This window comes from Topomyia yanbarensis, chromosome 2 (genome assembly GCF_030247195.1).
Source record: "Topomyia yanbarensis strain Yona2022 chromosome 2, ASM3024719v1, whole genome shotgun sequence".
In the NCBI taxonomy this organism is placed as follows: Eukaryota; Metazoa; Arthropoda; class Insecta; order Diptera; family Culicidae; genus Topomyia; species Topomyia yanbarensis.
This window is the reverse complement of record NC_080671.1, coordinates 181,123,025-181,139,102: the sequence shown is the minus strand read 5'-3', so window position 1 is coordinate 181,139,102 and position 16,078 is coordinate 181,123,025. Positions and strand designations below refer to the sequence as shown.

The 16,078-nt window shown below is 43.2% G+C and overlaps 2 protein-coding genes across 3 annotated transcripts in view; one reads left to right on the top strand and one right to left on the bottom strand.

Moving 5' to 3' along the window:
• The window catches only part of LOC131682297 (hemicentin-1-like), a 1,033,786-nt gene that overhangs the window by 482,418 nt on the left and 535,290 nt on the right, over positions 1-16,078 (bottom strand). For both annotated transcript variants that reach the window (XM_058963678.1, XM_058963679.1), the window contains exon 2: positions 4,307-4,514. In XM_058963678.1, coding sequence (XP_058819661.1) covers positions 4,307-4,514 — 208 coding nt within the window. The remainder of the gene's footprint in view (positions 1-4,306; positions 4,515-16,078) is intronic.
• On the top strand, positions 14,219-15,030 carry LOC131682298 (uncharacterized). The gene is made up of 2 exons (XM_058963681.1): positions 14,219-14,274; positions 14,380-15,030. The coding sequence occupies exons 1-2, from the start codon at positions 14,236-14,238 to the stop codon at positions 14,725-14,727; spliced, it is 387 nt and encodes a 128-aa protein (XP_058819664.1). The 5' UTR covers positions 14,219-14,235; the 3' UTR covers positions 14,728-15,030.

Sequence of the window (16,078 nt, the reverse complement as noted above, 5' to 3'; positions counted from 1 at the left end):
GAATTATTTATAATTGAATCAATATCAGCAATTCTATCTGATGCAGATTGATTACACGGTGCTACAGTGATTTTTTACTTTTCAAGAGACCTAGTGTAGGTTGTAGATCTCATCAAATGCAACACAAAACAATATACGAAAAATGTTGTATACCCTCAAAATCTTGCTTTATAGCAAAAAAAAACGATTTTCCGAAACTTTCGGCACTAAAAATTTCTTTCGTGATCATTTTTTAACCGATTTTAAGTTTTTCGAGTGTTTTAGAAAGAAGAAGAAATGCCCTTTCCAACAGTATACTGTGTTATGTTCTTTTGTTAAAAGTACTACGCGGTTTTGGGACAACAATATGAAAATTATCATTATTTTGCTATTTTTTCATTAATAACATGATTTTCAATGCTCAACATTTTTATTAGAAAGCGACTTTGTTTTCATAAAAAAATAAGGAGAGCATTTAATTCCGCATTCAATGATTTATTTTTTATGATAATCGGTTGAAAAATTGCTGAGTTAATAATTAGTTTCCAATTTAGAAACCAGATCGCATGAACTCTTAAGGGGTTAGTGAGGTATTGTCTCGCACTATAAGATACTATAATTATAATTTCCGTTATTTTATCCAATTTCATGTTCAAAGTTTACACACATACTTTTGAGCAGAGTTTACAATTTTCGCAGTCGTGAACAGAATAAGGCGATATTTCACCTACTTCGACCAGCAACAAAAAAGCTAGCATACGATGTAACATTGTTTGCTCTCCAAATTTTTTCGACAAGACAGCATTGGATCTTATCTTTTCGCGGTATAATATGAGATGATATTTTCGCGCCTAATGTAAAACTGCCGAATAACTAATGGTTTCGCAAAAAATCACAAAAATGAGTAGATACAGATCCTTAGAATGAAAATACTGCAATAATGTGGGGAAATAAATTCTATAATGTAATATATTAATGGTTTTTCTTGAACTTAATTTATCACGAGGTTCGAGGCTACGAAATTATCACGCTTCCATACTGCATTGTCAGCAAATTCTCGCAATTTCTTGAAAGGTGAAAAGTTGGGTCCGTGCCTACTAAGGATGAAAAAGCTGTGCGATAAACTGCTTGTCGTGAGAATGAGCGAATATTTTAACCTCTGCTTTTGAGTATATACGTAATAGATAAAAAATCTTTTTTTTTTTAATTTTATATGAGACCGTCCCCTTAAAAGTTCATGCGAGCAAGTTCTAATTCAGACAAAAATAATAACTCTGCCATTTTTCAACCGATTTTGATCATAAATTGGTCGTTGGATACGGAATTAGATGTTCTCTTTAAGTTTTTATTAAAACAAAGACGCTTTCTTTGTAATGAAAAAATAGCAAAATAATGGTAATTTTCATATTGTTGTCTCTAAACCGCACAGTACTTTTTACAAAAAAAACATAACATAGCATATCGTTGGAAAGGTCATTTCTTCTTCTTTCCAAAACACTAAAAAAATAAAAATCGGTTGAAAAATTACAGCGTAAAAAAAATGTTGGCAACGAAAGTTCCGAAAAATCGTATTTTTGCTATAAAACAAGATTTTGAGGGTATATTAAATTGATCAAACATTGTTTTGTGTTGTGTTTGACCAGACCTATAACCTTTGCTATATCACTTTAAAAGTACATTAAATTATTTTTATTTTGTAGCACCGTGTTATTGAAACAGGTTCTATTAAACGATCCTGTTCCACTTACCTATCTATAGCGTATACAATTAGTGATACTAATTTGAGTTATCATTACTTTTTACTCAAGCATCTAACAAACTATGTACTTTACCTACATTTGTTGCCAATATTACCTACATGGGTTCAAAGAAAAACAATTTGTACCAAGCAATAGCTTTCAAGTTCCACGATTAATCTAAATTTCATTTCAATTTTATTTAGATTTTTTTACCAGCCTTAGCAACAAATTCATCCCAACAGTGCTTCCAAAATCAATTTTCTATCGAACGGCTTAGCTTACAATGCTGCCAAGCCAGAGCAAGCCAAAAACCGAAATTACAAGCTAGAATGATTTGCGTTGGCAAGGATCGCCTGCACCGCCCGAAAGTGCGCCAATCAATTGCACAGCACCGAAGGCAGGATGAAACGATTCCTGGTGTACGGTGGGATATATCATCCCACATTCGGCTGGCTTCGAAACACAGTTCCCAGGTGAAACCACAATCAATCGATGCAATTTGGCCGAATAAACTTTTCCCCGCTGCATGGCAAAGCCTACTTGATTGGACAAAACATGTACAATATTGCTGTTGCATCCCGGAAACCAAGCCCATATCCTCTTTCGTTGCGATCGAAGCTGTCTTGTTTATTCCTCCCCTGCGGTAGAGTGGCCGCAATTGTTATCTTTATCCCAGTTTCATAGAGTAAAATGTTTTCCAACCACCCTATGCCGCATTCATAGGTACAATGTTCACATTCGGACACCATAAATTGGCCGAAAACCAGAGCAAACATTTTCAAAATGTGCAAAATCTACTGTCACACAAAGCTCGGCGGTGACGCTTATGATGACGATGGCGGTGATGATGATGATGATGGTGCATCATCACTGTAGCAGTAGGAAAGCTCGGTTTGGGTCATATTTAGGACCATCACCACCGCCGCCACCAAATCACTCGGTCATGCAGTGTACCGACATTCTGCATTTGGCGACACATAAATTCCATAATCAATATTGGCCACATTTGATAAATTCGTTTATATAAATATTGAAATTTAATGTGTCACATGCGAAATTTATCGGGAAGCGGAGTGTTTTTGTGCACCTAGCCTTTGTCAGCGCAGGGACTGTCGAGCGCTGGTCGTTGCGGTCAGCCATTAATATATCGAACTTGGAAAAAGGGATATATGTGCACACCCAGTGAGGTCCGGCAGCAAACTCTGTCCTTACCCCCATTCGCCCATCGCCCAGGTTTATGGTAACCATTGCTTGAACCGATAATGGGGCTATTTGAAGGCAATTTAACGCTTTTGTCGAAATTGGGTTACTCCTCACAAAAGTGTTCATTCAGTGGGGGATATAAATTTACAATTAATTTAATGGCTAATATTTGTGCGACGACAATTGCTGGGTTTTTGGGGCTACAGAGTGGCACGCAATTATGGGCTACACGATGCCGGGACAATTAATGTTTCAAGTTTGAACGTTCGCCATAAATTTGCTGTATGGAAGGAAACAGGGCTGGGCGCCAAAATGGGTTTTCTAGCGAGCGCGATTGGCCGACGTTTGGCCTAATCGTGCCAATCGTGGCTACGAAATTTATTAGTTTCGTCCCTAGCGGCCAAATAAAGCCAGTTTATTTGTTCGAAAGAAGCAAGGTTATTTGTATAGATAGATATACTGTATTACAATTAAAAGTTTTTTTCCTAGCGGAAGATTCATTACAAGAATTCAAGAATATTACAAGATCCGATAATGGCTATAAAACTATATTTACACAAATTTTACCAATACCTTAAAATATAAGATACAAGTACTCTTAAAACGCTTAAAAGTACTGTTATCCATAATTTCTTCCCTCGAAAACTTATTTCTAACATTATAAGATAAATATTTTGGGACAACATTCACGTTTAGACTGTGGTCTAGCACGTCGACGGAAAGAGTCCCTTTCTTCCCATAGATAATTGAATTACCGTTAAATAATGCAAATAATAATTTACTGATTTTTCTTTTTGAGAAAAAAGAGTTTTTGCGCGATTAAATATTTTCTTATCCTATAAAAGGAGTAAATGTCATTGAGCTCGGTATAAAACCGTTGCATTTACTAGTCGCAAATATTACATAAATGCTAGTTAGCATGCTGAGTATTATTCATGTAGCCTCTGCAAGTACAATTGCGTAACTGCATTTTATCTAATTTAGATCTGACGTATAATAACGCAATTGATCAATTAAAATCTGAGAATTTTCTATTGTTGCGAATCCAATGTAGTGGAAATCTTTTGGCTCCCTTAGACGAGTTCATTAAATGGCGAAATGTCAACCATTTGTATTGTGTTGTCAGTTTTTCTGTCTAGCACTCCCTACCATACTATATTTCCATAACGAATATAAAGAGGAAACTCGGCAGTTATCCAAGTAGCTCCGCAATCTTACGCAATGCATTGGCATCAGCCTAATTGAATCTATTCTGCAGAATTGTATTCAAATTTCGTCTTACAAAGTTGCACAAACATTTAGTACAGGTCAGTGAGTCACCCGGCTATTGAAAACCAACCAACCCGACTGCCCTCTCTTCTGCAATCCCCCCTGCCCCCACCTACCTGTAGTTGGTATTGAGCTGCACGTTGTTTATGGCCACATTGTCGAACTTGTTGGCCGTCGTCCAGCGGGCCCAGTAGTAGGTGAAATCGTTCGACGGTTGCTGCTCGCTGAAGCGACACTTGAGCGTCAGTGTTTCGCCTTCCCGGGTGTCCAGGTTTTCGTCTGCTACAGCCGCCACGATCGCCACCATCGCCAGTATCGCGAGCGCTGGAAGGATGGAAAGAAAAGAGAAAGAAAAACAAAATGAACAAGAAACGTAAACAACACTGTTTCCTAGCAGTGGTTGACAAGATAAGGGCATGAATTAAAATGCATTTTCACATTTCTCTTGCTCTTATCGGTTGCCCCCTTTCAACGGTTTGGCGCTGAGCTTTCGTTTGCTGAAAGCTTGTTTTTATTCTATTCGTTGAAATAAGGTTCTCGGGCGACGACATAAAATGTGGGAAAATTTGCAGCAGGGAAAAAAAGTTCCAATTAACACGGTAATTAAATGATGCTGTGGTGTTGGAGGCAACAAAGAATCGTGGTTTGGCGAGTAGGATAATCAGATCTAATTTTAATTATTTTATGAAGGGGAGAAACTTATAACTTAGTTGAGGTCGGTTCATGTTTATTTATTGCTTTTAAGATACCCCAAAATGAGAATTAAACCCTTTATGTGGCAATGTATCAAAGGCGATGATACAGGCTATGAAGGTTTAATCAAACTTTTGTTGGAGACCGTAAACTTCAGTCCAGAAAAATAGCCTTACTCACTTGGTCTGCTTAAGCGTTGCGGAACTTGTGGACATGCACTTGAGAGGAAGTATATTATGAATTTTTTGACCCTATGGTTAGTATAGTTTAGTTTCTAAATAGGCAAAAACGTGATCGAAATTTTTTTGACCTCGATAAACCGAGCTATAGTGACTTGGGCAAAGTTTGTTTATAAACTATTCCCAAAAACTGGGGAATATAATAACGGGTGTTCAATAAAAAATGAGAATGATTTCAATACCTTTCTGTAAAGGGCGAACACGAAATTATTGCGACATATTCAACAGGGCATAACTTTTAACCAAATTTTGCACACTTTCTCATTGATGTGTATTGTTTACATGCTGTCAAACTCGAAGTCGTGTTTTTCGATTCAACGAAAATGGAGGTGAACCAACGCGAGTCGAGAGAACAAATTCTTTCCAAACACCTGAAATTTCCTGACCTGTCGCACCGGCAGTTGGGAAAACATTCACCATTCAACCGTCTCCAGAGTGTTGAAGCGGTTCCAGGAGCGGTTGACGTTGGACCACGGCAAAGGAGCTGGAAGAAAACCGGGACCGAAGAACAAAAAGACGGAGGGAAAGGTGAAGCGGATGATTAAAGCAAATCCCAACGTCTCATGCCGTGATTTGGCTAAAAAGATCGGCATGTCGCAGAGCTACGTCCAGAATGCAAAGAAGAGAGCTGAACTACATACATACAAGGTACAGAACTTCCCAAACTGCGATGAGCGGCAACAATCGACGGCTAAAACTCGGGCACGGAAGCTCTACGAGAAGATGCTGACAAAATATGGCTGGTGTGTGTTGGACGACGAAACGTATATAAAAGCCAATTTTAAGCAAATTCCGGGGTTGGAGTTTTTCACCGGCAAGAGCAAGTTCTATGTGGACGACAAATTACAGAAGAAGAAAAAGTTCGCCTCCAAATATCTCATTTGGCAGGCCATCTGCTCTTGCGGACTGAGGAGTGAGCCTTTCGTGACAAAGGGCACAGTAAATGACGAGATCTACAAATCTGAGTGCCTCGAGAAACGCCTTTTGTCGTTCTTGCAGCAGCACGACGAAGCTCCGCTTTTTTGGCCAGATTTGGCATCATGCCACTATTCTAAAAGCGTCCTGGAGTGGTATGGGGCCAATTCTGTCCATTTTGTTCCAAAGGACATGAATCCGCCAAACTGTCCGGAGTTGCGCCCGGTGAAGCAGTACTGGGCAATGATAAAGCGGGAACTTCGGAAGAGCAAGAAGACAGTCAAAGACGAGAAGGACATGTTAAGAAAATGGAAAAAACTGAAAAACTGGTACCGGATGACACTGTAAAGACTTTGATGGAGGGCATCAAGCGAAAATGCGTTCAATTTTACACTCAAGGCTCCATCTTTTCTTTTGATTTTTGAAGTAAATATATGGATAAAACTACCCTAAAATTTTGGTTTGATTTTAAACATTATAAGAAAATTGGCATGATGTTGTTCGCCCTTTAATTATAGTAAAGAGCGTAATTTTTTTTCTCTCCAAGAGAATAGCTCTCTGGACCTATTAGAAATGGCGAAGAAGATGGCGTCGAAACAGCAAGTACTCCGCGAACGCCATTTTGGATCGTGTGGAACATAAAAAGACGTGTGAACGCTTGAGACACCCCGGAAATTGTTCGGCCTGCTTTTCAGGAGCTCTCCTAGCACGTCGCTTCAACCTTTCAACTATCGTCTACGCGGATGGCTCAAAAGATGACAATGCAGTAGATACGGGAGTGTATGGAGAATACTTCCAACAATTGGATGGTCTTCCATCGTCATGCAGCGTCTTCTCGGCAGAAGCATTTGCAATCAAAACAGCTATTTGGTGATTATGTCTGACTCGGCCTGTTGCTTATCGGCATTAGAAGCTGGCACACCGCAACACCCGTGAATTTAGCAGATTGAAAATATGTTACGAGGCCGTCCAATCAAGCTATACTGGATTCCGGGTCATGCTGGTATCCATGGCAACGTAGAGGCAGACCGCCTCGTAGGAGAAGCCAGGGGCAGGGTTGCCACTATTTTTCGAAGAAAATCTGGCAGTTCAACTAAAAATATCTGGCAAAATCTGTCACTTGGCAGCGACCTCAAAGTCATCGAAATTTAGCATATATTTTGGTCTTGTTAGAACGTGTATTAATCGAATGTGACCAAGATTTCCAAATCTGATTTGATATTTGGCTGGAAGCTTAAAAAACTCTGACTGTTTCAGATAAATCTGGCATAATGGTATCCCCGTTAAAGTGTAACGTAGAATCTGGAAAAATCTGGCAAAATGTCTGGCATGAACGAATGTCTGTTCAGTTGAGAGAAATCTGGAAGATTCCAGATAAATCTGGAACATTGGCAACGCTGGATATGGCAATATGAAGTCAGTACCTCTGTATATACGGGCAAACGAGGTACGAATGCACGAAATAAGATCCTGTTGAAATTCATCTGTCTGGTACGCTATCTGCGGATGTAGCAATATGACTAATAGAAACCACGGACTCACGAGTTTCCCGTGGTTGAAGTGGTACTAACTCATGCTGAACTGAAGGCTCAATTTTAAAAGGGCCCGGCAGTAATACAAGCCTTGGGGCCCGACGCGGCTCTCGACGGCCCTGGCCAGGACTTGTAAGCCAGCCATAAAAAACTAAACAACGAACAATCAACGAGAATACACGGACCGGCACAATAAGGACTACCAGTGGCATAGTAATAAAAATTTTCGGGGGGGGATATGAATATTTTTGTATATATATAAAAAAATATTCAAAAACATTTTGAGCAGGAAAAAAATGTACTAAAACCAACAACTCAGGGAACGAGTTTGGGTAGTCACCCGACCCGCTAATACGACTAATTTTGCACAGAATCTGATTCCTCCCCGGCATTACCTTACGGCATTACTTCGGGAAGAGATTTTTTTTATGTGCTCAGCACACACTCCTATCCAGCTAGTTCTTTCAGTAGGCTTACAGCACCCATCCTCGACACACTACAAGTTTTCGACCATTCACACAACGTGGCAATTTCCGTATGGTAGTAGGCAAGCTAGCTGTGAGTTTAGAATTAGTGCTCTTCCCCTACGAGGACAATCTGGACGGCAAACTTCAGACTGTTTAATTTACTGAGCCTTTCAGTTCCATTGTGCCATTTAGTACCACTTCCTCGTTGAGCTTCCGACTAGTTCGCGAACTATTCGGTATAGTCTCCGATGATGGATCTAGCTTACTCCGACGAAGAGTTCCCCGGCGAGAGAAGTTCAAAAGCGAGCCAACCAGCCAGGTGCCGAGGTCAGTTCGGCGATTCCGGTAGAGTAGGGCGTCCGGTTTGCTGGAGCCCCAATGCGACTGGTGGTGTCTCGTCGCGGTCTATGCAGGCTAGTTCCCGGCGGAACGGTACTGACTGTACGCTGACGGAGAGTTACCCGGCGAAAGAAGTTCTTTCGATACCTTGAGCCCTTTGACTCCGTGGCCGGTGTCATTTAGCGCCGCAATTTCTTTAAGCCCTTTAATTCTCTCCATTTAGCACTACTTTCATAATGGACCATTCATGGCCCCTCGACTTGTTCGCGAACTACTCGATCTAGTCCCCAACGATGGACCTGACTTACTCCAACAGAGAGTTCCCCGGCGAGAGGACTTCTCCCGAAATCGACCCAATCAACTAGGTGCCGAGGTCAGTTCGGCGATTCCGGTGAAGCAGGGCGTCCGGTTCACTGGTGCCCCGATGACCCACGAATGGTGGTGTCTCGTCGCGGTCTACTCAGTCTAGTCCCCAGTGGTTAATCTAGCTTACGCTGACGGAGAGTTCCCTGGCGAAAAAAGTTCTCCCAATACCGATGCTATCAGATATTTTTCTATCGGAACAACCCGTAGGGTGCCGTGGTCAGTCTGGCGATTCCGGGTGGAGCGTGACGTCCCGTTCGCTGGCGTTTCAACGACTCATACTCGGTGCTCTGTTGCAGTCCTCGGCGATGGATGGACCTAATGATAGGAGGGACCTAATGGGAAAGTACAGATTGACTCACTATAAGTCGTTAATAAAAAAGGAAAAAATGTACCGCGATGGGGATCCATCTAGCAGCTTTGGGTGAAAGCTGCCGACGCCGTGTTCAATCAACACACAGTGACTATATGCACAACTTGTTGAGGCAGACACAAGAGTCGATGAAATAAAACACCCCGGCATGGCAATTAGTGAGGGCAAAAACTAACTCATTCAATGAGTTTCATCGTCGCACAATGCTTAGGGTGGAAGTTTTTCGTGACTTAACTTTTTGTCGGCTCCGACAGCATAGGTCATTAAATTGACTTTACGCTTGTCCGGACATGCCGCAGACTCAGGTGATTCGCATTTAATGCCAAAAGATCCTGACTACTGCGCTGCAGAAGACAAAAAGCTAAGTAACCGGGAAACTCTAAGCTTGTTCATTGACCCTACTCCACGCTTTTCTTAACTTTCTTACTTCAAATCCTTGCTCTCCCTTGAGTACTATGGCTCTTAATATTTGAAAAATACTTCACCTTCCAGTCCCTTGTTAATTATATGTCGTTACAATATAAAAAACTAATGGGAAAGATCCCGCGTAGGAAGCTCGCCAGGCTCTACTGAGAACCAAGTATCCAGAAGGTGGCCAAAGCCGGAATGATACGATTGGCAGCGCACGTTTCGAGACAACAACCCTGCTAAAATTGTGTTCTGCTCAAATCCGGCAGGTACAAGATGACGAGAAGCACAGCGCGCTAGGTGGGCTGACCAGGTGCAGCAAGATCTGGAAGATATCGGACGCCACCGTGGGTGGAGAGAGGCAACCGCGAACTGAGTGTTATGTAGAAGAATCGTTGATCAAAGTATATCAAATTAATTGATATAACATCCAGTGGTGTAGTAGCAGGGAGGGTTTTGGGGACAAAACCCTCGCCCCCCCCCGAAATATTTTGAAGAAATTTGAAGAAATTGAACATTTTAAACAAAAATATGCCTAATGGATTTTTCTTTAATTTAAATTCTCAAGGTTTCACATGGAAAGTTGTCTTGTGAGAATATTTCCTTCTAGTGAAAATTGGCGACAGATCTTGAAACCTACCGTTCGGCTATAACGAGTAGATCGCAGCGAAGTGGCTCCTGGTATCGTGACAAAACTGGGAGCTTATTGGTTCACGAAACGGACATCGGCACCGATAGAAATTCCGCCACATTCTGTAGTCCTTGACTGACAGCAAACATGAACTGGAGAGTGTGCGTGAAGTATCTCCATAGCGACCACCAGGCGATTCGCTACCGCATCGGCCAATGGAACCCTGCTGCTGCACGGAGAAGGACGACCGGCAACCTAAGTGGAAGACGAAAGCCTTTAACAAAAACCTCTTTGTTCAGTCACTTTGGCGAACAGCGAAATCAAGTACGTTGATGCGGCTGATCTAACAAGAACGTTTGTGACGGCTTTTGACGTGACAATGCCACGAAAATTGGAGCCATGCAGTAGACGGTGTGCAGCTTACTGGTTAAATGAGTAGCTCACTACGCTTAGATCCAGAAGCCGGGCTCAGAATGCAGGATCAGAGAGTGGGAGAGGAGCGCAAGCGACGTTTAGAGAAGCTAGGGACGCTTTAAAATAGGAGATCAAGCTTAGTAAACCAGTTTGCCATGAGTAGCTGTGCTGAGAAGTAAACGCTAATCCCTGGGGAACGCGTACTGAGTCGTCATTGCGAAGATGAAGGCCCGTCGACACCAGCTGAAATATACCCAGCTATGCTACAGATAACAAATGTTCCCGGGGAAGCTAAAGAGCAAACAGGGGCGGCCACAAAAGACAACTTGAATAGTGGTCGCAGTGGAAAAGTTTTCCCTCACAAAAAAGCTTAAGATAATCGTTGAGGGACTCTTCCCGAAGCGCGATCCAACTACCTGGTCACCGACACCGTACAGTGAAGAAGAAGGAGCTAACACAGCCGTGTGGCAAGCGACTAATGACGAGCTCAAAGAAGCGTCGATACAACTGAAATAAAAGAAAGCCCTCGGTCCGGATGTAATACCGCTGAAAGCGCGATCCTGGCATATCCGGACATGTTCAGGATGCGACTGCAGAAGTATCTAGACGATGACAATTTCCCCGAAATGTGGAAGGCACAGAAGCTGGTGTGTGCTGAATAGAAGAATGAGCCAGATCCTGAAGAGCTACTTCCAGAGTAGAAGTTCGAGACGAACGAAGGGCAGAAGTCAATGCGAGTCGGAGCGAGCGTTCCTCAGGGCTCCAACTCTTTGGAACGGGATGTACGATGCCGTGTCAATAACTGTGATGAGTGAGACACTTGGAGAAGTGGAGGTGTTGGTGACGGAGACAATAGACGCGATTGAGAGCTGGATAAACGAGGTCAAGCTGCAAATAGCTCACCACAAGACGGATGTGTTGTTGGTCAGCAACTGCAAAGCGGTTCAGTGGATACAGATCACCGTGCACTGATGCAATTGGGAGTGAGTGACCGGTTGAGCTTTAACACCACGTTGCTTACATCTGCGAAAAGTCGGTCTATTATCTAACTTTTCGTCATCGATACAGCGATGTGGGATTCCTGCGACGCTGTAAACCAAACGAGAACACGAAAAGCTGAACACGACGTTCCGGCTGGTGGAGTTGCAATTGCGTACAGAATAATCAATTCGATGGTGACCTGGCTGCAGGAATGGGACAATACGGTGAAAGGAAAATTGACCTACCGGCTCATCCCAAACCTGTCGACCTGGGTCAATAGAAACCACGTATGTTCCACCTGAAACGGCTCCTGTCGGGCCACGGTTGCTTTAGGAAGTATCTTCATCGATTCGGGTACGCAACGTACGTGCCCGGAGTATGAGAATGTCGAGGAGACACCGGAGCATGTGGTCTTCGAATGTCCGAGGTTTGAAGCGACGTGCAGGGAGCTTCTTAAAACGGGAGGACCGGGCATGTAGCTTACAGAATGACAGCAATGTAAAGACGTGAAATGCGCTCACGATCTACATCAGAGTTATGATGTAGATCGTGAGCGTCTTACAGCGGCAACGGCGTGATGAACATCGAGCAACGGTTTCGGGAGAGCGATCACTGTTGTGACCCTTGCCAAATAGCGTTCCTCCGTGGTTTTTAGTCCGTACCCGATTTTACCGTGTCCATCTGTAGTTTTAGTTGAACTACTTTTGCGCAGATAGCGTCACTGTGCCAGTTCGGAAATTATGTAGTACACACATAACACATTACACATCAAACACTTTATTTCCTGACACTAAAACTACATTTATTACCTTACACGTTTATTTCACTACGAACTATACTTTACTACACGATATTACAAACTAAGTACAAATATTCAAACGTCACTACGGACGGTGACGAACCTATCGCTATGAAGGCTGATTACGAATGCCGATAATTTTCAAACTCATACCACATACACAGAAAGTTACAAAAAACATATGCTGGAGACTTCTCTCGAAACATTAATTTCTCCTCTCATTATTTTATCCCCATCTCTCCTCTCTTCAATGTCTCTCACTTCTTTCGTTAAGTTTCTACACATATGTATTTAACAGTGAGAACGACACGCTCATTCGTCTCATCTGTCAATCATACAGCTATGCTGTGTTGAGATCAGTGCTAGTGTGAAACGTCAACATTACCGGCCACCTAAATTAACTAAGTCTAATTTACATACATTGGATCATCAAAAAAACAGGTAAGTATGATTAATTTTCTAACAACTTTTCTTCACTTTCAGCTGCTGCTCGTTGCTGTTGCTGCACCGCCAATTGCTGGTCGAAAGGAAGTGGAAACAATCTGCGAATCGGTCGTATGTATGTTCCACTTCTTGTTTTGATGGTTGCAACACGAATGATGTCATCATCGCCGGGTTGAACTGCTTCGATCCTTGCTAGTGGCCAAGCGACGGAAGGTTTTCCATCCTCCTGCAGCCAACACGGATGTCCACCGGAGAACCGGATTTCTGCCACTGCTGATTGAGCTCGGTAAGATATTCCTTCCGCCAACGTTGCCAGTGATGTTGAATCAATTGTTGCAACTGCTGATAGTGCCGCAATCGGTTTGTTGGTATTTCGGTGTACTGAGGGTTCGGGAGGGTTAAAAGTGGACCGCCAGTCAGGAAATGGCCGGGTGTTAGTGCGTCTAATTCGGTCGGGTCATCGGATAGTGGCGTTAGTGGGCGAGTGTTCATGTTTGCCTCGATCTGGTAGAGGACAGTGACCATGTCCTCGTAGGAAAGTTTTCGGCAGCCGATTGTTTTTACCAGAGAGGACTTTGCTGTCTTAACAGCCGCTTCCCAAAGGCCGCCGAAATTTGGTGCTCGAGGTGGAATGAACCGCCAAGTGATTCCTTTGCTGCTGCATTCATTGATTAATTTTTCCTTGTTGTGTTTGATGCTAAATAGGCGATGCATTTCCGTGAGTGTGGTTTTTGCTCCTTTGAAGTTTGTACCATTATCAGAATGGATTTCCGTTGGCAAGCCGCGTCGGGCAATAAAGCGTCGAAGTGCGGCAATGAATGCGTCCGTTGACAAATCGCACACGAGTTCCAGGTGAGTGACTTTGGTAGCGAAGCAAACAAACACAGCAATGAAAACCTTTTGGGGGGGCCGCTCGTCGATGAACAGGTTTTAAGTATATAGGGCCACAGTAGTCGACACCGGTGATTGAGAATGGTCGACTAGGGACAATGCGTGCCTTGGGAAGCTGTCCTTGAGGTTGGGCTACAGGGACAGGGTTGTGGCGGAAACAAATTGTACATTTGCGACACACATAATTGGCAAGAGTTTTTCCGCGAACCGACCAGAATTCTCGACGCATTGTTGCCAGGGTCATTCGGGGGCCAGAATGAAAACATTGCGAGTGGAAATGCGCTGCAATTATACGAGAAAGGGGGTGCTTGTTGGGAAGAGCCATAGGGTGCTTGGTTTGGTAGGTTTCGTTGGAGAAATGCAGCCGGCCACCGACACGTATTATGCCATTCTCGTCTAGGAAAGGATATCGATTTTTCAGGGGTGATTTCGAGGGAACCGGACGTTTTTGTTTCAACTTAATCAACTCTTCTGGGAACACTTCTTGTTGAACCACCTTTACTAAAGCCTCCTTTGCTTCTTGCAGCTCCATCGTCGAAAGGAATGCTTCATATGCATGATGTTTAGAGCGGCAGCGTGCAATGAATCGACGAAGGTAAGCAGTGATTCGAACTAGACGCCCGAATGAAGAATAGCGCTCAAATAACGGGTTTTCCTGCGACGTTGACTGAACCACTAAAACCGTTTTCTTTCGTTCCAGGATGTCCTCGTTTGGAAGAAGCGGGTGTACATGCTTTGGCAATTTATCCACTTCGTCTGCCAGCCATCCGGGACCACTCCTCCAAAGAATGTCGACGATGAAATCTGCCGGCAACATACCACGCGAAACGTGATCCGCCGGATTATCCGTACCCTTCACGTGATTCCAGGGGTGTCCGAGTGTCAGCAGCTGGATTTCCGATGTGCGATTGCCCACAAACGTTTGCCAAGTGTTTGGGGGTGCTGCGATCCAGTGCAATGTGACCGTCGAGTCCGACCAGAACCAGCAAGGATTTCCCTCCATCCCCAGCGCTGCGGATACTCTAGTATAGAGTTTGGCACCCAATAATGCAGCACACAGCTCAAGGCGCGGTAAACTAAGACGTTTGATTGGTGCGACTCTTGATTTTGCCGCAATGAGCTGGATTTGAGCTTTACCTTCCTCGCTGGCTGAGCGAGCGTAAATACATGCTCTGTAGCCTACTTCAGATGCGTCGCAGAAAACATGGAACTGAACCGTTGTAGCTTCCGATGAAAATATATAACGGGGAACTTTGTATTGCTTTAGTAGGGGCAGCTGTGAATGGAAATCATTCCATTTAGATTCGATCTCGCGTGGAATCGGATCATCCCAGTCGACGTTAACTAACCAGAGGTGTTGCATCCGAATTTTTGCCCAAGCAATCACAGGTGACACGATACCAAGCGGGTCGTATAATTGCGCAATCTCCGAAAATATCTTCCTTTTTGTCCATTGATCGTCATATTCCGTTGCTCGTATCTCAACACACAGTTGGTCCGTTCCTGTCTCCCACACTACTCCAAGCGTCTTCACCTTTGTTTCTGCATCGAAATGTAGCGTGGATTGCTCCTCTAGAGCTATGGAAGGTAAGTCGGCTAAAGCCTCCGGTTGATTGGAGCTCCACTTCCGCAAATCGAATCCGCCTTCAGCCATAAGGGATTGAACTTCGCTTCGCAAACGTTTCGCCTTCGAAATCGATTCCGCTCCGGAAAGAAAATCGTCCATATGAAAATCTTTCTTTACAGCAGGACCAGCGTACTTGTATTTGTCACCGGCGTCTATGGCAAGCTGTTTAAGTACGCGAGTGGCAAGGAAAGATGATGGTGCTAATCCGTAAGTGACCGTCTGTAGCTCGTACACCTTGATCGTTTCAGCCTGATCGAAGCGCCACAGGATCCGTTGAAGCGGCGCACAGTGGCGGCTCTTCAAACGAAAGTCGGACAAAACCTCAAATGTTACCTAATTTGGCTGAAAATCACAATTTAAGCTAATTTTGAGGCGCTGAGCTCATTTTTGATGTCAAAAGTCGTAAAATATTAAATGCATTTTTCCATACAGTGTCATTGAACCTTTCTTATAACTATGATCCCGTTTTCATGATAAATTTTCCGTTACTGTTCACCAATGTCAGCAATCTCATAAAAAATGAAGAACACTACTTTAAATCCATTGTATAATGTGTTCGTTTACTGTAGATTGTCTAACTATTTTACACAAAACACCATGCGTCTCCATATCAGCAACAAAGCTTCAAAATCGCCTTAAACCTTTTTGCGCACCTAGGCGCAGAACGAGACCATGATATTCGAAAAGTAGAGGTAATTTCACATAGAATGTATACTATGTGACCGTTCCGAAATGATTCCGAAATTCGTACAGAATACATTAGTAAAAAAAG